This window comes from Rhinoderma darwinii, chromosome 6 (genome assembly GCF_050947455.1).
Source record: "Rhinoderma darwinii isolate aRhiDar2 chromosome 6, aRhiDar2.hap1, whole genome shotgun sequence".
Taxonomy (NCBI): domain Eukaryota; kingdom Metazoa; phylum Chordata; class Amphibia; order Anura; family Rhinodermatidae; genus Rhinoderma; species Rhinoderma darwinii.
In genome coordinates, this window is record NC_134692.1 from 110,166,668 (window position 1) to 110,188,789 (window position 22,122).

The 22,122-nt window shown below is 41.9% G+C and overlaps 1 protein-coding gene across 12 annotated transcripts in view; it reads left to right on the top strand.

Moving 5' to 3' along the window:
- CLEC16A (C-type lectin domain containing 16A) overlaps window positions 1-22,122 on the top strand; it is a 327,820-nt gene that overhangs the window by 31,179 nt on the left and 274,519 nt on the right. For 11 of the 12 annotated variants that reach the window (XM_075830097.1, XM_075830102.1, XM_075830099.1 and 8 more), the window contains exons 4-6: window positions 848-996; window positions 9,706-9,811; window positions 21,094-21,217. In XM_075830097.1, the coding sequence (XP_075686212.1) occupies window positions 848-996; window positions 9,706-9,811; window positions 21,094-21,217 (379 nt within the window). Of the gene's footprint in view, window positions 1-847; window positions 997-7,073; window positions 7,254-9,705; window positions 9,812-21,093; window positions 21,218-22,122 lie in introns of those variants that run through there. The other variant, XM_075830107.1, reaches the window with a different exon arrangement.

Below are 22,122 nucleotides of genomic sequence, written 5' to 3' on the forward strand. Positions count from 1 at the left end.
GTTAGCCGAATAGCACAATATTCAACAGACCTGTATAGTATGATGACGGATACTAATTACTACATAAACTTTTTTATGTATCTTCTTGAGACTTCTTTTATCCGACTATTATACTTGTATATAAAAGTCATGATTATTAAAAATTGCCCAATTTTTCTACCCTCCTTTTTAGAGAAAAGTATCCCTGCAAAAGTATCTTCTATGTACGGACAATCCCCCTCCATTGTATCAGCTGTGCGGATGTGTCTGATATCCGACAGCCACAGGTCCCAAGGGACAGAATTGCAGAACTTCTAGTATTGAAATGACTAAACACTAAATCTAAGACATATAGAACGACTAAGTTTAGCATTCTGGAGCATTTGTTACATTGTAAGTCGAGTGTGTAGAAGTCTTGTCCGGGTATGTGCACACACACTAATTACGTCCGTAATTGACGGACGTATTTCGGCCGCAAGTACCGGACCGAACACAGTGCAGGGAGCCGGGCTCCTAGCATCATACTTATGTACGACGCTAGGAGTCCCTGCCTCGCTGCAGGACAACTGTCCCGTACTGTAATCATGTTTTCAGTACGGGACAGTTGTCCTGCAGCGACGCAGGGACTCCTAGCATCGTACATAAGTATGATGCTAGGAGCCCGGCTCCCTGCACTGAGTTCGGTCCGGTACTTGCGGCCGAAATACGTCCGTCAATTACGGACGTAATGCCCTCGTGTGCACATACCCTTACCCTTGATTTCGGTGCTGCTTATGATATGTTGTCATGGTTTTTGACTTTCTTTGTGCTAATAATTGATGCTACAATGTATAGATATTCAGTTTTGCCTCTCTTTTTCTACCACCAGACTATTTGCTGTCTAATAATCACGTGAATTCCATCATCGTCCATAAGTTTGATTTTTCTGATGAGGAGATCATGGGTTATTATATCTGCTTCCTGAAAACACTCTCCGTCAAACTCAACAGCCATACTGTTCATTTCTTTTACAACGAGGTGAGTAGGACTTTTGCAAATGAACCTCTTTCCACACCTTGCTGTACTATTATTTCAAAGTGATTGTGCGAGAATCGCCAGCGCACTCGCAGCAGGAGCTCGGCTGTAATGCACGTTCACACTCTGTAACGCTGTAACTAACACAGAGGAAACTCTGATCCCAGCAGTTGAAGGGGTTTTACCATTAGAATCAACGGCAAATTGCTAGGATAGGCTAAGACTCCCTTCTGGGACCCCCATTGATCCTCAAAATAAAGGGGACACCATGCTAGTTAGGCAATGCTTTTCCTTCACCGGCACTACAAGCTCCTATAGACTATGATATTGAAATCTGTTTGGAAAGATGTAACCGTGCATCGGTGAAAGGGGTCCCGCACCTAACAGGCATTTATGGCATATCCTTTTAAAACCGCTTCCCGCCATAATGCTGCCTGTCCATGTCCTAATAGAAAGTGCTACTTTCCATTAGGATGTGAAAAGCGTCTACTTGTTCCTCCAGTGACAGTGGTTCCTGGGCTGCCCCTCTCCCACCTTGCGCACTGTCTGCCGTTGTCTGTCCAAAAAAGTTTTTAATCAAATAAAAAATGAATAATAAATAAATGCAACAATTTTTGTTTAAGGGGTACTCCCAGAATCACCATTTATCACCTATTCACAGGATAAACACTGGGACCTCTATTGAACGTGATAGCAGAGGTCCCGAACCCTCTGTTCCTCCTCACTGCTCGGTTGCAGTGATAAGGACATTAAATAGAGCGGCGGTTGAGCATCATTTCAAGTATATGGGAATGATAAAAACAGCAGAGTACAGCGCTCGACTGTTTCCGTCAATCCCTTAGATATTAAATGGAGTGGCGGGCACATGCTCGACTTCCGCTCTATTCAAGCTCCTCCTCACTGTGGGGGTGTAGTAAGGAGAATCTGGGTTTTCGGGTCCCCTCTTCTCACGATCAGTGGAGGGTCACAGCGGTGGGCCCCCCAGAGTTTCAGACCATTATAACCTATCCTGTGGACAACTCCTTTCGTTCATAAAATATTTTATGTAAAGAAGAAATAGATATATGGTACTTCTGAAATTGTAACCACCTGTAGAAATAAGAGAACTGTGTTGCACCATGAAAAAAAGACGCAAAAAGACAATGGTGATATTGCTGTTTTTTTTTCCCCATTCCCCCCGTAAACTTTTTGGTTTGATTTTTCCCAAAAAAAAAAAAAACAAGTACAGTACCTCGAAAATAGTGCAAAAACATAAAAAACTTCGGGGTCTTGGAAAGTGTTTCCCCAATTTTTTTTTTTCTTTTGCAAAAAACATGCTTTTATACAGCAAAAGTACTAAAGCATAAAAAAAAAATATCATAGTTTATAGTGTGTGTGTGTGTGTGTGTATGTATATATATATATATATATATCTCACAAAATGCCAAAAACAATCACAGAAATGCAGTATTTTTCTATCAGTCAAATGTCACTGCAGTCAGTCTCTGGCCTCAGTGGTGATGCTGCCATGAACGGAGCATAAACGCTGAGATCATTGATTGGCTGCAGCGGCATGTGATCGATAAATGGCTCGTGACCTCTACAGAAGCGGCGGCTAACTGCATATGGTCGCTGGAGCAGGGGGCGTTTCAAGGGTGAGTAACTTGTTAGTTTATTATTTTATACCCTTTCCTGCCTTCCTGAAAGATCTGAAAACTCGCGAGTAATCCTGTTAAGGAATTGAGTAGGGAATACCCGTTTAAGACCACAATTGGTTGAAATCCTACCTGTCTATTCTGTTTTTTTTTTCCCTGATTAAATAGAAGACTGATACTCCTACACCTAGATTGTCTGCGGATCCCATCAAAATCAGTGGGATACCCAAGAAAAAGCAAATGTGTAAATCCAACTTTCTGTCATTTAGGTTTATAACCTTTATAGATCTAACTTGTATTTTCAAATACCTGACACCTACTACAAATCAGGCTCTGTTTACATCTGCTTCCGAGGCTCTGTCCGAGATTTGTGGAGAAATGCCGGAGACACTAGCACAGCACTCTGCGCTATTTTGTCCGACAATGGTTTTGGACAGGTGCCATTGGTGTCCGTTGTGCTAATGATCAGGCGCTTCCGACTTTTCGCTGTTCTATTCCTGTGACGGAACAGAATAATGGAAAAGCAGAACACTGATGTGAATAGGGATGTCACGATACCAGAATTTGGACTTCGATACCGATACTTTGTAGTATTGCGATTTCGATACCAATTCGATACTTTACCAACAGTAATAAAAAGAAAAGTTCTTCCATTTTCTGATGTGAGGCGCGAGGTGTGATGATGAATTTTGAATGTGCCTCACATTAATAGTAATTAACCCCATCATGTTTCTCCGTCATAATGGGTTAATGTGTAAGGTACATGATGGGGTTAATTACTATTAATGTGAGGCACATGGAGGTTGAATTAATCACACCTCGTACCTCACAGGTGAAAGACAGCAGTTTTTTTTGTTTTTTTTTACAGAGCACACATCATAAATGACGCAAAAAAATTGTTGTGCAGGTTATTACGGCCGCGCCAATACTGAATGTGTGTATGTTTTATGTATTGAGACTTATTTTAATGTTTATTGTAAAAAAGGCGTATGTGTATTGTTTTTTATTTAACATCACTTTTATGGTTTTACTTTTTTATTTTTAAACTTTAATGTACTGGCATATATCTATATTACAGTACATTAGCCTGTGTACTGATAGTGCACAGGCAGTTGTTAGGACATACCTAAGTATAGCAACAGGAAATATGGTAGGACAGCCCTGGGGTCCTTCAATGGACCCTGGGCTGTCTGGCCATATATGGTATGTCGCTCAATCACGTCTAAGGGATTCATGTGATGCGATCCAAGGGGCATCCCCTTCTCATTTTCCCCTGAATGTTGCAGTCAGCTTTGATCGCAGCATTCAGAGGAATAACGGCGGAGATAAGAGGTTTCTCTGATCTCCGCTGTTATAGAGCGGGGCTGGGGCTGCGGCTGTGTAATACAGCCATTGCCCCGGTCCTGACAATAAGTGCGCGCGCCGTCAGCATGAGGTGATGCGGCCGGCGCTGCACTAATGAGCAGGCACTAAAGACAGTACAATGGCGGGCGCACTACGAAAACCCCCGTGTTAGGTCTTCAGTGCCTGAAATAATACATGAAATAACGGTATCGAACTATTTGGGGGTGCACGGTATTGAAGTTTCGATGCATTGTGCATCCCTAGATGTAAATGGCTATTTTATTGGTCTAGCCAGGTATAATGCATGTCTTATTAACCCCCTCATCTACCACCCGCTGTCTTTGTCAGCGGGCGCTGCAGGTCCCCAGTATACAGCCATGTGTTTTGGCGTCACTGTGGAAGAGGCTTCTGAGCGCTTGTTCTCGAAGTAGGAGCTGTTACTAACCGCTCCTGTACTTAGAGCAGAATGCTGAATACAGCTGAGATCGGAGAAGACTCCGACCCCATCTGTGTAACTTTTGGATGCCAAGGTCTATGACCGCAGCATGTTTAAAGGGGGGACTCCCCTGTTTGATTGAATCACTGGAAACCCAGTGATTCTGTCGGAGACTGGGGGAACCCTCTGCAGTCAGTCCTGGGGACCTAGAGAGGACACAGTGTGTCTTTTCAGTATACCTGCTGTGAGGATCACTATTGCCCTAACATCAGTTTGTGTCTTAGTGACACAGTGTAACGTATTAGCAAACAGGAGTACGTTAACACATTATAAGTAATAACTTAAGTTGATAAAAGTTATCCCTTCGTGGGACTAACAAAAAAAACCAATAAAAAAAATGTCCAAGAATAGTCATTATTTAATGTAAAATCTATTTTATTGCGTATACATTACATAAAAACAAAAATCCTACACATACTCGGGATCTATACGACCGTAATAAACTGAAGAGTTCATTTAACTGGTTATATACAGTAATGGTATATAAAAAAAAAGAAACAAAAAACCAGTGCTGAAAATTGTTTTTTCTTATATTCAAGTCGCAAAAAAAATGATATAACTTACACAGTATTTTTTTTCTACCCCCCCCCCCCCACGAAACCACGCAGAAGAAAAATGCAACTTCTCCCGCAGAAAACAAGGCCTTACATAGCTACATCAATGAAAAAATAAAAGTTATGGCTCCTGAGATGCAGAGGCAAAGACAACATTTTTAAAAATAAATTAGCTGTCATTAAGGGGTTAAGGATCTTAGGGCTACTTTTAATTACAGTTCATTCATTCAGCATTCGTGCAGTGTAGTAGTGTGCACAGGATTACTACCACACGATGGCAGCAAGCACTCATTTTCTGCAGTGTAGACTCAAGAACTTAAAGGATAACTAAACTTTCAGAAAACTTCTGACATGTCAGACGTTTTGATCGTTAGGGGTCCGAGCACTGAGACCACACTGATCGCTAAAACGAAGCATCAAATGCTCTGGTAAGCGCTGAGCCGTTTAGTTTCTGATCGCCTTTTTTTGGAAAGCCGAGCGGTTAGTGTACGGGCTCATAGACTTTCTATTGAGTCCGTACACCATTACATCAGCTTTTCGAGAAAAGCCGATCAGAAACCAAGCGGCTCAGCACTCGCCTGAGCGCTTCTGCCACTTTGTTTTAGCAATTAGTGGGGGTCTCACTGTTTGGACCCCCACTGATCAAAACTTCTGACATGTCACTATGACAAGTCAGAAGTTTTCTGTAAGTTTAGTTACATGTTAAAGTGACCCTCCGGTCCCGGGACAAGATTTTAAATATGATAGTGCATATGGATTAATAATATCTAATGCCCTCCAACTCAGCCCCTCTCCTGTGGATCTGTCGTTTTAGGGTCTTATCTGTACTGTCCCAAAATGGTCACTTCGCTTCTTAGACTACGAGTCTGAGACACTCCCACTGTTCTCGGATTGGCCAGAGCTGCTCACGTGAGCAGTTCTGTCCAATCCGTGAAGAGGAGTGCCTTAGACTCAGTCTGAGAAGTGCTGCTGTAATTTTAAGACCGCACAGAGGGGACCCTAAAACGGCGGATCCACGGCAGAGGGGGGCAACTGGAGGGCAGCAGGTAATATTACTTCAAATACCTCTTTACATTTATAATTTTGGCCTGAGACCGGAGAATCTCTTTAAACATCCATAAACCCTGTTTAGTTTTGTATGCCAATTTAATTTAACATATTTTGTTTTTATTTTATTAATATCTTGATGGATCCAAACAGATACCAAAGTTCATTTTTCTTCATCAGTTCAGTCAGGGTCGGGTTTTGTTAGGAAATGTCATGTATTTTTTTTTATTTCCATTGAACACAGTAGGTGACTGAATGAAAAAAGTTTTGTTCCGTTGTAGAATAAAAACACGAAATAAAACGTGTGAACAAAATGTAACATATTCCACAGGCGGAGGTATCACATGAGAGCGCGGTGTGCTCCATCCCGCCTGCTGTCATGGTGGTTTTTTTTCTCCTCCATTGACATTAGTGATGGAATAAACCTAAGCATGTGCATTTTTTACAGGTAGAACGACTCTCTCTTGTTTTGTTTTTGTAACCGAAAACTGTTTAACCACCTCAAAAACCCTGTGTGAACTCAGGCTAAAGTCATAGACCTTAGATGAGCGCAATCATGTGGCTGACAGCTGTCACCCCCTTCTCTCTTATTAATATCTTTAAGTTATTTTAATTAAGAAAGATAAGGGACTGCCTAGCACCACTTATCTTCTGGGGAAAAAGATCTGGCAACTTTAAATCCAACCTTTTTGGATCTCTGTTTCCCTCAATGTCTTATAGAAGGGGGGAGGGGGGCGGTAAATCTAATGTTTATGGCTCGCTTATTATGCAGTATATACTGGAGTGTAATAATTGTTTCTGTTATACAGGATGGATGTGTCATTATCAGAGAATATGCGTTCAGCTATGTGGCATCATTTACACATCATAATGACCCATGCCGCCAAACCCATGGGAAATATTTCTGATGAACGTATCTTATCATAGTCTTCACAGGAACTGGTGACACTCATCCTAGGCTCTTGGGAATCATTTTAGAGTGCCAGAACGAGACAAGTTCTATTTATTAGGTTTATTTAGTAGGAAGCGAGGACCAGTGTTCAGATGTGGGTTTGAGAAGCGAGTTGTAGGGTTAAATCCTATATTAGAAGTCTCAAGGCTTTCAAGTGAGAAGATGGAAACCCAGTATCTAACCTAGTGGTTGTGGCAACAAAGTGAGAACTTTTCTTTGAAGATGAGGATTTGGTTCGTACAGGCTCGTGCAGTGCGGTTGACAGATCCACTAATGTTAGAAAAAGCACGTGAATGATCCCGACTAACAGTACTGCATGTAAAGATGTTACCTGCTGCTGCGATTTACTTTTTTTTCTTTCTTTTTTTCCGCATTGAAATGAATGGGAAAACCATCACAAATCGGAGTAGATGATGTAAAAACACAGTAGATGCTCAAAAATTCACGGCTCTGTCTGTTTTACATCATGTTTCTACAAATGTACACGTTGGAATGCTGTTAAAAAAGGTCACACTTAGGCCCCACGCACACGACCGCATATTTAATCCGGAATTACGGACCCATTAATTTCTATTGGCCACGGACACCTTTCAGTAATTTTCCGGGTGGGTGTCCATGCTGAAAAAATAGAATAGAACCTGTCCTATTCTTGTCCGTAATTACGACATGGACTCTCCCATAGAAGTCTAGGGGTGCTTCCGTAAATACGGACGGCTACGGATGTGCATCCGTAAACCGTCCGTATTTACGGAAGCATTGCTGTGCAACATGTTGGTGACATTAGTAGCCTCCCTCCCTTTTTTTTTTTTAATGGATCCTGCTATACGGATGCAATACGGACCATATTTACGGACACCCTCCCGTTTATACGGATGACTACGGCTCCGTATTTACGAATAGATGAAAATACAGATAATTTGCATGGGGCGGTTTTACGGACCCCTTCAGTTCTGTTGGCCACAGACACCTTTCCGTAGCGCTATGGATGGGTGTCCGTGCCATTGAACTGTGCCGAGCATTATGGAGCATGTCCTATTTTTCCTATTTTACGAGCCCTGCTCCCATACTGCGGGCTGTAATTACGGGCACGGCTGTGTGCATGGGGCCTAAACTTTTTTCAGCAGGATAAAGCCTCATGCACACAGCCGTGCCAGTAATCATGGCCCGTGATTGCCGGCCGGCGACGACTGCAGCCCGCATTTTCAGCCCGTTCTCTCATACAAAGTATGGGAGTACGGCCAGTAAAACGCAAAAGATAGAACATGTTCTATCTTGTGCGGTACAGTTCTACGGCACGGACACCTATCCGTAGCGATACAGAAAGGTGTCCGCGGCCAATAGAACTGAATGGTATTACGGTCCGTGATTACGGAGATTTTTTTACGTTCGTGTGCATTGGGCCTAAGGCTTCGTTCACGTATGTGCTAAGTTTTTTTTGTTCTTCTGTTCCGTCATAGGAAGAGCCTGAGTCATTGCATCCGTGAGGGTGTCTGTCATTTTACCGGAAGAAATAGCGTAGCTAGCGCAATTTTGGACATCGCCAATATAGATGGATTCAATTGTTTCTATCCTGATGACGTTTTGGACATTCAGATTGTCCCTTACCTTCATCTTCTATAATAAATCTGGATGATAATGTAGTCTATTAATACACCGCTGAGAAGTTCTATAAAGCCGGCCATACACTTTAGATCGCTGTCATTATGAAACTTCTCCACTTCAGTAGGGAGATGTTTATTATTCCAGATGGGAGTATTGTCCGAGGCCTCCCCTCTTTCCAATATCTGTGCTTTGTCCCATAGTTTGAACATAAAATTAGTGTTGGGAAATAAGTTTTAAACGTTAAAAAATAAAAAAGTTATGGGTCTTAGGGCTCATGCACACGAGCGTTGTTTTTGGCAGTGTACTCGTAAAAAAACAAAAAAAATCCCCCTCATACGGCTATGTCGACGGAAAAATTAAAAAAAGAGATTTTGGAAGAAGGGGAGGAAACAACGAAAATGTAAAAATAAATGGCTGTGGTGGCGAGGGGTTAATTCTGGACTGTCTACCTTTTCTTATACCCTCTTTTCATTTGAAATATTTTTCATCTTTCCAAACCAGAGTTTTTTTGACGCGGAAATCGCGTCGGAATCTCTGCCAAAAAACGTTTGAAATCGCCTCCCATGTCGATGGAAGGCAGAGGCGTTTTTTTTTCCCGGGCAGCTTTTAGCCGCACGCGGGGGAAAAAAAGCGGCATGTCCGTTCTTTCTAGTTTCAGAGCGTTTTTCGCTGCATTTTTTTTTTTTTGGCCCGCGGTTCTTGCATTAGCTCTAATGGTCGTGGGCGAAAAACGAGGCAAATGAGCGCAGTCACGTCAAAATCTGGTTCAAAATTCCTGTAGGGAATTCTGAGGCACATTTTCTCTGCCTGCAAAGAATTCAAAGAGGGATTACATTTAACCACCAAAAAAACGTTAAAATGCTCCTTTTTTCTAAAACTTCATCATTAATGTAAAATGTGTCTAATAGAACGGCTATAGTTCTGTTCCCAGTTGATTAGTACGTCATGTTTATTGTGACTGGTTTACATTTTTCAAAATGGATTTACAGTTTTTTCTTCTGGTTGAAGTTCTCAATTTCCAATTCTTAAATGGTCACTTGAGCTATTTGCCCTGTTATAATATTTTGTGTTTTTCCCCTCCAGCACACCAACGATTTTGCCCTTTACACTGAAGCGATTAAATTCTTTAACCACCCTGAGCACATGGTCCGAGTTGCAGTGAGGAACATCACTTTAAATATTTACAAAGGTAGGAATGTTTTATCCAGTTAGTTGATGGTGAATTATGTTTGAAAGGAATGATCATTCATGTTTGAGGAGATTCTGGGGTGACACAAAAACCCATAAATCGGAATAACTGAAGACTTGAATAATACCACTAACTATTTTTGTCATATTGGTAGGAGTCACCATATTCTGTACTGGTGGTGACCCTGCTCATTCACCTGTCACATGAACCCTGCCCCCACAGTCACGTGGGTGCACAGATCAACTCTCCGCACAAATTGCAGTGCGGATATGCTGCTTGGTGAGCCGCAAGGAATTCCGGGAGAAAAAACGCACCAAACTGTGGTGCAGCCTTCCACCCGGAATGTCCGCTGCGGAAAACTGCAGCACTTAGCCGGCCTGCTAGCATGCCGGTCTCCTGGGGAGACGTTTTATCCCAGGAGACTGCTGCAGCCTGTGATTGGCTGCAGCGGCGGTCATATGGGATAAAGCGTCCTCCCAGGAGGCCGGCCCTCTGACATCATCCAGACCGGCCTCTTGGGATGACGTTTTATACGATGTGATTGGCTGCAATGGTCATATGCGATGAAACGTCATCCCAGGAGGTAGGCCTGGAGGAAGAAACACAGACTCCTGGGTAAGTATAAGATTTATTTTTTTCTGAGTTGCGTTTTTTTGCGGTGGAATCACTGCGAACCCGCCGCAAAAAAACCCAGCAACAACTGCTATTTGTTGCGGGTTTTACCTCCAATTGAATTAAACTCCGACACTGCATCCGCCACGGTACAGAAGAGGAGAAGAATGTGATTTGTTCTTATCCTCTTCGGGTCCGTAGCGGCGGAGCTGTGCGTATCCGCACGGACACTCTCCTCTCTCCAGCTTTTGTCAGACAGTGATGACAAGACTGTGATCTCACGAGAGCGGTCACAACACAGCATAAGCAGCTCTGACGCTGTAGCCTATTGGACAGTGTCAGAGCACCAAGTATCCCGCCTCACTGCCCTTTGCATGAATAGAAACGCCCCTCTGACAGTACAGGGGCTCATTTATATTGGGCGCCAAATATGACCACTCCGATATCTCAAACGGAGGAGGCTAGACAAGTAGTTTAAAGTGCCCGAGGGTCTGAGCAGCAGTGCTTTTATATGGTGCACTCCGCTTCACATGTACAGTGAAGGAAATAAGTATTTGATCCCTTGCTGATTTTGTAAGTTTGGCCACTGTCAAAGTCATGAACAGTCTAGAATTTTTAGGCTAGGTTAATATTACCAGTGAGAGATAGATTATGTTAGAAAAAAACCAGAAAATCACATAGTCAAAATTATATTTATTTGCATTGTGCACAGAGAAATAAGTATTTGATCCCCTACCAACCATTAAGAGTTCAGCCTCCTCCAGACCAGTTACACGCTCCAAATCAACTTGGTGCCTGCATTAAAGACAGCTGTCTTACATGGTCACCTGTATAAAAGACTCCTGTCCACAGACTCAATTAATCAGTCTGACTCTAACCTCTACAACATGGGCAAGACCAAAGAGCTTTCTAAGGATGTCAGGGACAAGATCATAGACCTGCACAAGGCTGGAATGGGCTACAAAACCATAAGTAAGACGCTGGGTGAGAAGGAGACAACTGTTGGTGCAATAGTAAGAAAATGGAAGACATACAAAATGACTGTCAATCGACATCGATCTGGGGCTCCATGAAAGATCTCAAGGCAGCTGGGACCACAGTCACCAAGAAAACCATTGGTAACACATTACACCGTAATGGATTAAAATCCTGCAGTGCCCGCAAGGTCCCCCTGCTCAAGAAGGCACATGTACAGGCCCGTCTGAAGTTTGCAAATGAACATCTGGATGATTCTGAGAGCGATTGGGAGAAGGTGCTGTGGTCAGATGAGACTAAAATTGAGCTCTTTGGCATTAACTCAACTCGCCGTGTTTGGAGGAAGAGAAATGCTGCCTATGACCCAAAGAACACCGTCCCCACTGTCAAGCATGGAGGTGGAAACATTATGTTTTGGGGGTGTTTCTCTGCTAAGGGCACAGGACTACTTCACCGCATCAATGGGAGAATGGATGGAGCCATGTACCGTCAAATCCTGAGTGACAACCTCCTTCCCTTCACCAGGACATTAAAAATGGCTCGTGGCTGGGTCTTCCAGCACGACAATGACCCGAAACATACAGCCAAGGCAACAAAGGAGTGGCTCAAAAAGAAGCACATTAAGGTCATGGAGTGGCCTAGCCAGTCTCCAGACCTTAATCCCATCGAAAACTTATGGAGGGAGCTGAAGATCCGAGTTGCCAAGCGACAGCCTCGAAATCTTAATGATTTACAGATGATCTGCTAAGAGGAGTGGGCCAAAATTCCATCGAACATGTGTGCAAACCTCATCAACTACAAAAAACGTCTGACTGCTGTGCTTGCCAACAAGGGTTTTGCCACCAAGTATTAAGTCTTGTTTGGCAAAGGGATCAAATACTTATTTCTCTGTGCACAATGCAAATAAATATATATAATTTTGACTATGTGATTTTCTGTTTTTTTTTTTTTTTTTTTTTTTTTTTTTATATAATCTATCTCTCACTGGTAAAATTAACCTAGCCTAAAAATTCTAGACTGTTCATGTCTTTGACAGTGGGCAAACTTACAAAATCAGCAAGGGATCAAATACTTATTTCCTTCACTGTATGGGCTAGTGAAAGGTTCTCTTTAAAACTACCTCTATCTAATTTTTTTTTTATTTCTATTTTTTTAAAGGGGTTGTCCACTTTGGACAATCCTTACTTGTTAGAAGGATAATGAGTTTCCTAAACTGGACAACCCCTTCAGTTAGACACCCTGCTTCACACAAATACATTATAAATGGGCGGAAGGCTATAACATGTCCACATCAGGCAGAGTTTGTTACCCCATTTGTACACATATTTGGCATTGCTATGTACAGGAGAATAAGGCTTTGTTCACATCCGCTCTGATTTTCTTTCCGTTTGGACTTTGTTGCTGTTTGACGGTAAGAATTGCGTAGACTCCTGTGCTATTAGAAAAAAATAAATAAAAGTTAGCCAGAAGAAAACCCGATTGACCCATCATAATTATTCACGACTGAGTTTGCATTAGTTCGTGTGAATCTGGCTTAAGGCTACATTCACACGACAGTGAAAAAAACGGCCATTAAAAACTGATTAACTGTCAGTTTTTCATGGCTGTTTTGCACCAGTGCCTCTCCAAATATTCATCCATTTCAGGTCCGTCTGTCCGTTTTTAATTGCCGTTTGTCATCCGTTTTTCATGGCAATAGGATAGATTTCATTTGTCAGGTGTTTTTTGTTTTTTTGTCCCAACCCCCTGAAATCACCACAGTGCTTTCAATGTCCCTGTAGATAGTGCCACAGAGCCCACTGTAGATAGTGCCCCTGTAGATAGCGCCACAGTGTCCCCTGTAGATAGTGCCACGCCCCCTGTAGATACCACCCCCTCCCCTGTAGATAGCGCCACTGTAGCTCACTGTAGGAGCGGAATCCCTCTGATTCCTCATAGACGGTGCCCCTGATGTCTCTGTCCATGTATGGACAGTCACGTGACGTCAGGAGAGCAGAATCCCGTGCCAGAGCGGACCAGGGATTCTGCTCTACGAGTAACCTCTTGACGTCACTGTCCATATATGGATAGTGACGCCGGCGGCTTCTCCAGGACCGTAATCGCCTGCCAGAGTGGGGTCTGGTCGCTGGGAATTCAGTGGCACGCTATATACAGTGGATGGGCAGGGGGCCTGCTATCCTCAGGCATGGAGGTGCTATCTACATGGACGGGAGCTAGCTACAAGACTGAAGTCCCCGGCCAGAGGTCTTTCGATGCTCTGGCCAGGGATTCAATTGTTGAAAGCCTGAGATCACGGTCCTTCTATCGACAGTAATGTCAAGGGTTTCCTTGGGCTCAGCGCTCAAAGTAGCGCTATGTGCGGTGAGTCCTCGGCCAGGATCAGTTTTTACCGGCCGTTATAAGGATTGTTTCCAAAAAATGGCCAGTAAAAGTGATCCATTGACTTCTATGGGAGCTGTCTGGCCGTGAAAACATTATTTTTTTTAATTGTGAGAGTCGCGTATAACGGTGAAAAATGTGAAATTATTGCGAAAATGTTGTGGGCCATGTTTTGCGACTTTTTATCTCCATACACCTGGTGGGTACAGTTTTTATTACATTGAAACTCGAAAACCCCTTTAAGTTGTGAATATCCGTTAAAGGGGCACATTTATGTTCTGTATGTGAACTACAGGATAACCCCTTTAATAATGTACCAGCTGCTGTCAACAGTAAAACATAACATGCTATAATACATGTTGTTTTTAAAAGATGTATTTCAAAAGGTGCAAGATGTCTAATTCTATCCCTTTTTACCACGCGAGTTACATTTATATGGTCCCAATGGACGGATTTTGTTCATTTTTGAGAATTTTTCTTCCATTTATGGGTTTTTCTGCACATTGTAATCTCAGCAGCAACCACTAGATGGCACAAGTGAACTGCAGTGAAGATGTGTTTATTATTCCAAAAACTCTGTTTTTGGAGGAATGGTGTTTGGTATCTACCTAAGTATTACCACATTCCCTTCATTTTAGAAGTTCACCTAAAAGCACTAAAGAGAAATGATTCTCTGTAGACACAAACCAATTGCCCTTCGGGTCATTCATTACTGTAGTATGGTATCCGCTTACTTTGTTTAAGGCCGTGTAAGGCCAGGATGAGCTCAGGTCTCGGATATTTGAGATGTAAGAGAGCTCATGTCTTCAGACATTTTTGTTCACAGTAAGGACCTGTCCACGCGGAGATTTTTGCCACGGAAACCGCGGCAAAAAACGGCCGAAATTGACTGACTTCAATGGGAGGTCGAGGCGTTTTGTACCGCGAGCAAAAAAACCGCTCACGGGGAAAAAGAGGTGTTGAGGTGTTTTCTGCCTCAAAAACCCCATTGCAATCAATGGGAGACGGAAATAAACGCGTTTGTTGCCGAGATTTTTGATGCTTTCTTTCCCCTGTTTTTCGTCATAAAACACGCGCGGAATTTCACTTTGTCTCTTGAAGAAGTATGAAAAATAAACGCCTTAAAAAACCGCAGCAACAAATGCGTCAAAGAACGTGTGTGGTCAAAACCACTTAAAAAAAACGGAGCGGATTTATTTCCAGGCAGAATTTTCTGCCTGCAAAAAACTCCGCGTGAATAGGCCCTAAAATACACAAATAATTCTTAACACATTTCTTGTGCTTTTTATAGCATTTATTTTTTATTTTTATTTTTTAAATGTAGGGTTAACTTATTTTACGGTTTTTAAACTATACCTCCAGTGATCCACTTAAAACTTCCTCAATGTGCCCGCTGCACTCTCCATTCATTTTAATGTGGGACAGAGTAGGCGGAGAATTGAAATATTGAACTCCTTCACTTCCTCTTTCCCAAGGCTCAGTTCACATCTGCGTTGAAGCTCTGTTAGGGGCTTTCGTCGCAGATCTGGCCAAGATTACCGGAAAAAATAGAGCAGCATGCTGTGCTATTGTGTCCGGTAATACCACGGACACCCCGATGGAAAGCTGACGGAACCCATTAAAGTCAATGGGTTCCGTCGGCGCGCCAGTAGTGGTGTCTATGGTGCAACTGAACCATTGCTTCTGATTTTACCTTGTTCTGCTCCTCTGACGAAGCCGAACAATGGAAAGACCCGACGCAGATGTGAACAGAGCCTAAGAGTGAGATATACAAAAGCTAAAATAACTTGGATATCTTACCCAAACAGGGAATGGCCAGCTGTCCGTCTTTCTTCTATATATAATAGGTCTTATTTAAGCTGGCAGTCTCTCTCTGCAGTATGAAAGGGCACTGGTGACAAGTGTAATGTTCGCTAGCAGGCGTATAGACATAGTGACCGGATCCGGGCTACAGTTCCACTGTATCTATAACAAGGTCGACTATGCGAACATCTTAATTTAAAGAGACTCTGTCACCACATTATAAGTGCCCTGTCTCCTACATAAGGAGATGGGCGCTGTAATGTAGGTGACAGTAATGCTTTTTATTTAAAAAAACGATCTTTTTTCACAACGTTAGGAGCGATTTTGGTTTATGCTAATGAGCTTTCTTAATGCCCAAGTGGGCGTACTTTTACTTTCGACCAAGTGGGCGTTGTACAGAGGAGTGCATGACGCTGACCAATCGGCATCATGCACTCCTCTCCATTAATTTACACTGCACTAGCGATATAGTTATATCACTATGTGCAGCCTCATACACAAACCCTAACGTTACTACAGTGTCCTGATAATGAATACACATGACCATCCAGCCTGGGCGTCATGTGTACTCAGAATCCTGACACTTCTGACTCTTTTTTTGTGAGATTCCAGCAAGTGAAACCAAATCTCGCGAGATCACGGAGCTAAACGAGATTTGGTTTCCCTTGCTGGAATCTCACAAAAAAGAGTCAGAAGTGTCAGGATTCTGAGTACACATGACGTCCAGGCTGGATGGTCATGTGTATTCATTATCAGGACACTAGTAATGTTAGGGCTTGTGTATGAGGCTGCACATAGCGATATATCTATATCGCTAGTGCAGTGTAAATGAATGGAGAGGAGTGCATGATGCCGATTGGTCAGCGTCATGCACTCCTCTGTACAACGCCCACTTAGTCGAAAGTAAAAGTACGCCCACTTGGGCATTAAGAAAGCTCATTAGCATAAACCAAAATCGCTCCTAACTTTGTGAAAAAAGATCGTTTTTTAAAATAAAAAGCATTACTGTCACCTACATTACAGCGCCCATCTCCTTATATAGGAGACAGGGCACTTATAATGTAGTGAGAGAGCCTCTTTAATGTATTCGGATGGAGAGGTCTGCAGCACGAACAGCGAAGCTTTGAAGGCTCCAACTTGTATTTCTGCCCTGACTCTGCTGTGGTTGTGCCTCAGATCCATACAGGGGTTATTAGATATTAGGTAATCCTCTGCGTTTCTGTCTGAGATAAGTAGCGTGATACTTATTTCGTGGCAGATTTTTTTCCAAGGCAGACAAAAATCTGCGCTGAAATTTTTCTTTTCATGGGGATGCGGAAACCACGTTCACATGTATGGGATGCGGATTGTCATCAGATAATTCATGCCAAATCTGACGCATAAACGGAGCCTAATGGTGCGTGAGACTCTAAGAGCATGAAGTTTCTAATCTTAACTGGCGGTACACTCGAACAACGTGACGGAAGAGAACCGCTCATACACTTCTATTTCTAGGCATTTATTTATTATATGGCAGTGCATATTCTTACAAAATAATAAAGAGGCAGTTTAGGGCACGTTCACATGACGGATTTCAGAGGCAGAAAAACCTAATACAGATTTCAAGGGAAATCCGCTTTCGGGATCTGCATGCTACTGGTGGATTTTTTACGCCGATTTACAGTTTGCCGCGGAACCGTACGCGGATTGGCCCCATTTAATTTGTGGGTAGACTTCGGCGCAGAATTGGCATCTTCCACCTGAAAAAAACGGTAAACAAGGCCTTCGATAATAACCGTACCCCCCCCCCTCCATAAGGATGTGAGGAGAGTATCTGCTTATACCACTAGAATTGCTAAGCATCAGATCTGTAACTTTTTTTTTATAAGTGTTTTATGTCTATTAAAAAATATATAGTGAATAGCCGTCCTATTCTGCCAGGTATATAACAAACTATCCAGCTGTATCTTGGGAAGTAACCAATTACAACACAAGGGTTGTTACTCAGCTTTCTAGAAGAGCAAAAGTTCCTACTTGTGCAGCTAAACCTTCCACTATATCACAGCTAGGCCACTCAGGAGCCTGGCAAAGTTTAGTGTGGGCCGAAATGTAATGGGCATTGCCTGCAAAATGGAAAGGGAAATGCATAGATCTAAGAAATGGTTGTATAGACTCTTTTTAATGATTTGGCTGAAGAGGACGATATTTTTACTAGCGATTTTTATTTTGTGTTTAATGTCTTTTTTTTTTTATATATATATTTGCTGCTTGTTGATATTCTGCTCTCGTTTTTTCCATGTGTAGATTCCAGGGCTCTTTCATATTTGGCATACTGGAGTATAGTTTTCATTTTTTAGGATAAAGTTGTTGTTTTTTTTTGTTTTTTTTTTAACTCTCTCTGCTTTTTCACTATTTTTGAATTTTTTTCGCTTTTTATTTATATAAAAAAATATATGGTAAATGTGATTACTTCTGCTTTATTGACCCGTTTTCTGAATTTAATACCTATTTTCTGTTTCTTGCCCTCTCTTCGCTGGTGATCCCTATGTGCCATAACGCAGTGTCATGTAAGTTTGCTGACCATTTACCGTTTATTTAGCTGTGCATGTGTCTTGATTAGAAATCTTTCATGTTTTCAATACGGGACAGTAGTTCCACGGAGAGGCAGGGACTCCTAGCATCGTACATAACTATGATGCTAGGAGCCTGGCTCCCTGCACTGAGTTCGGTCCGGGACTTGTGGCCGAAATACGTTCCGTCCTTTACGGACCGAACATGCTCGTGTGAACCCAGCCTTACAGTATAGGTTGTTAGTTGAACCCTTGAATGTAATTCTTCAGTTTCTGGGTTTTTATGTTTGTTCTTGAACATAATATTTACTAAATAGACTGAAAAAAATGGAAACTTAATTAATTGGCAGCATAACTGTCTACGCGTCTTTGTTAATTTATCAGAAAATATTACAACACAGACTCGCACTGGGCACATTTAGGCTGGTTTCAGACGGCCGTAATACACTTTAAAATGCAGTCCATATTACGTCCACGTGACCTGGAACTCCGCATGGTTCTACTGAGCTGATCTTAGATCAAAATCGAATGCTTTAATGTGTTTGAGGGCTTATTCAGACGAACGTGTAATACATCCATGCAATGCGCACGATTTTCACACGCCTCGCACAGACCTATGTTAGTCATTGGGGCCGTTCAGACAGTCCGTGATTTTCACGCAGCGTGTGTCCGCTGCGTAAAACTCACGACATGTCCCATATTTGTGCGTTTTTCGCGCATCACGCACCCATTGAAGTCAATGGGTGCGTGAAAATAATGCGCAGCAGACGGAAGCTTTTCTGTTTACAAACATATAGTGTCATAATGATGGCGGCTGCGCGAAAATCATGTAGCTGCTGACACACTGAGCTCTTATGGACATTCTGCGCGCGCAAAAACATCGCGTTTTTTGTGCGTGCAAAACGCACACGCTCGTGTGAATCCAGCCTTAATCAGTAAAAACTCAGGGGTCCAAGTCTTGTGGCCGTGATACTGACGTTAAAATGCAGCGGTATCATGGCCGCCTGAAAGCGGCCTTAAAGCGGATCGGTCAGATATTGAATCTGCCTTGTATGAGGGCAGCATAAATAAGTGACCGCTCCACCGATTTCAGTGTTCTGTCACTTACTAGTTAATGTGAAGTAGATTAAGAGTATTTAGTATTTATACTTTGGACACGCGTCCGACGCTGCAAACACGAGTCCAAGTATATTAATTTCTTCACGCTCCCCTCCCCCCTCCAGCCGCTGTCTAAACTTTTCTCCCTATGTACAGTAATAGGCACGAAAGTGTCAATCAGCGGCTGGAGGGGGAGGGGAGCGTGAATAAATAAATATATTTGGACTCTTACTTCTAGCATCGGTCACGTTTCCCAAGTAGAAGTACTAAATACTACTAAACTTGTTAACATTACCTAGTAAGTGGCAGCTTAAATCAGTGTGTTACTACTTTATGCTGCCCTCAGACAGGGCATCAGAAGTGTGTGACCGATCCTCTTTAAATTGAATCTACACTTTTTTTTTTTTTAATCCTGTTGTTGTTTTATTATTAATAATATACAAATCTCCAAATCCGCTATAAAGATTTAAAAGATCACTTGCTGGCTACCTGCAATTGCCACTAGAGGGAGCTTTGGGGCTCACTGCATACTGTGTTATTGCGTTCAATATGTAACAGCATGCAGTGAGATGATCGGCTCCCTCTAGTGGCTACAGGCTGCAAGCTTGTTCTATTTTATTACTATGTCTATGCAGAGGATTTGATGCTCTGCTTTGTTAAAAAATTAAGCCGCACAGAATTTTGAACCGATTTAGATTGATAAAATGGTGTTCAAAGGTGGTCAGTCCCTTTAAGAAAACTAGTGCAAAGGCTGCTCTGGACAACTCCTCCGCTTTTAGTGTCTGCACTAGTTTACCTACATGAAGGTGTTTATTAACTTTTCCCCACACTTTTTGGCCCACATTTACTAATTCTGTCTAATTCTGTAATAGCTAGACAGCATAAACTTAAAACCGGCAGGCACAAAAAGCCGAAATTATTTTCCAAAGGTGCGTGCTGTGTGATGAATTTGGCGCATCTTGCATGACCTATTAGACACTTTTCTCTTTCTTATACCACTTTTGCTTTGGCTTATTTTGCACTACAATTTTCTGCCAGTTTTTTGAACATTTTAACCCCTTCCCCTTTCTAGCTAAGCTACGATCCTCTTTGGGGCACTTTTTAAAAAGGTGTCGTGTGAGGTAGAAAACATGAAAATTGCGCCAAACTATGCCAATTTGCGCTAAATTTGGCACATATTTTTTGACGCTTTCTAGACCTTGACACAAGTAAATCTGCCCCTTTGTTTTTAAGCAAGAGCCTAATTTTAAGACCATTTCCCACCCCAATAATAAAAAATAAAAATGTGGTGTCCATAAAACTCAATGACTCGTATGTACTGGTGATTCTTCAATTAGCTGGGAATTGTCTTAAGCACTCTATATAGATGTGTCCCGTTCGCTGTTGTGTTCACATATTTAGTAGTCTGCGTTTTTAATTTCTATGTATACCTATGCTTTGCGTCAAGTGTGTGTGTGTGTGTGTGTGTGTGTGTATATATATATATATATATGTATACACACACACACACCCACAATATCTTTGCTCTTCGTTAAAGCTGTTTACTTCGTTTAATTGCGGATAACGGCCTCGTTACTAAACACAGATTTACAAGCCCTCTCCTCGCTGTGGCAGCCATAACATTTTTGTAATTGGAGGAATCAAATAAAACAAGGAAATATTGTTACACATTTACGGCATCAGCTATAATCGTTAAAAACCGCTGCTGAGTGTACAAATATACAGTCTTTACCCTATTTTAGCCTAATGGACACTGTCCTTTCAAGGTCATTGGCTTGTTTGTATAATTTAGACTTTTTTTTTGCTCCGTTTCTTGTGCTTTTATCATATATTAACCTGTTTATTTCTTTTTTTTATTATTTTTAGTTAACAACCAGCCCATGTTACATTATATTAGAGATAAAACTGCTGTGCCGTATTTTTCCAATCTGGTTTGGTTCATTGGAATTCATGTCATTGAGCTTGATAAGTGTGTCCAGACCGATGAAGAGTAAGTGTATATCATCTTCTTTTTTTTTTTTTTACTGGAAAAATTGTATTTACTTTACTTCACTTTAAATACTGTAATAATACCACATCTATTTTTACACCTTACGCCTCTATAAATAGTGTTTCAGACTTCTCTTTGTTGTGTTTCCCATTGTGATTATCCATTAGTGAGTCTGTCCGATGTTATCGCTGGACAGAGCATTTCTTTAATAGGCGATATACATCTTCTCAAATTTTTTTTTTTAAATTGTTCCTATGCATCTAAAATGAAAATGTGAGCAACTTTGCATATCGTCTTAATTTACTAATTTCCTTTCGTTTTGTGTCCACAGCTCCTATACAGGACTATGTTTCTATGGTAACAGACAACAAACAAACCCTGTCCAGACTGATCCTGCAGTCCTATTGCCTTCCATTTGTCCCTTGTGTCTAGTTTAACTACCTAATGTATGTTATTAAGACTTGGGGGACAAATGGAAGGAAGTCTGACTGCCGGATTAGACTACTCAGTGTTTGTTTGTGGTCTGTTACCATGGAAACATATATGCCTGTATAGAAGCTGTAGACCCACAATAATAGGACACTTTTAATTTTGCAAAGTTGCTTCCATTTACATTATAGATGCAGTACAAATAAATGTGGTTGTAAAGGTGTCTGTAGTCTTTTCCAATGTACTGTCTCTTCATAATGTTTCCAAAATAAGATAATCTTCATTTATGAATGTAATAATATTCCTTCTTGGTGGCCTACAGTGTTTAATAGCAGTCATTTTCCCCAGACCTCTGATAATTCATTGCAGGAGGATTTAGTGGTTACTTACAGCGTGCTCCATCAAACAGGCATAACCGTAAACTCTGCGCGGCTCACACTTTGCAGCCTATGGAAATGCTGGCTTGGCACAATCTC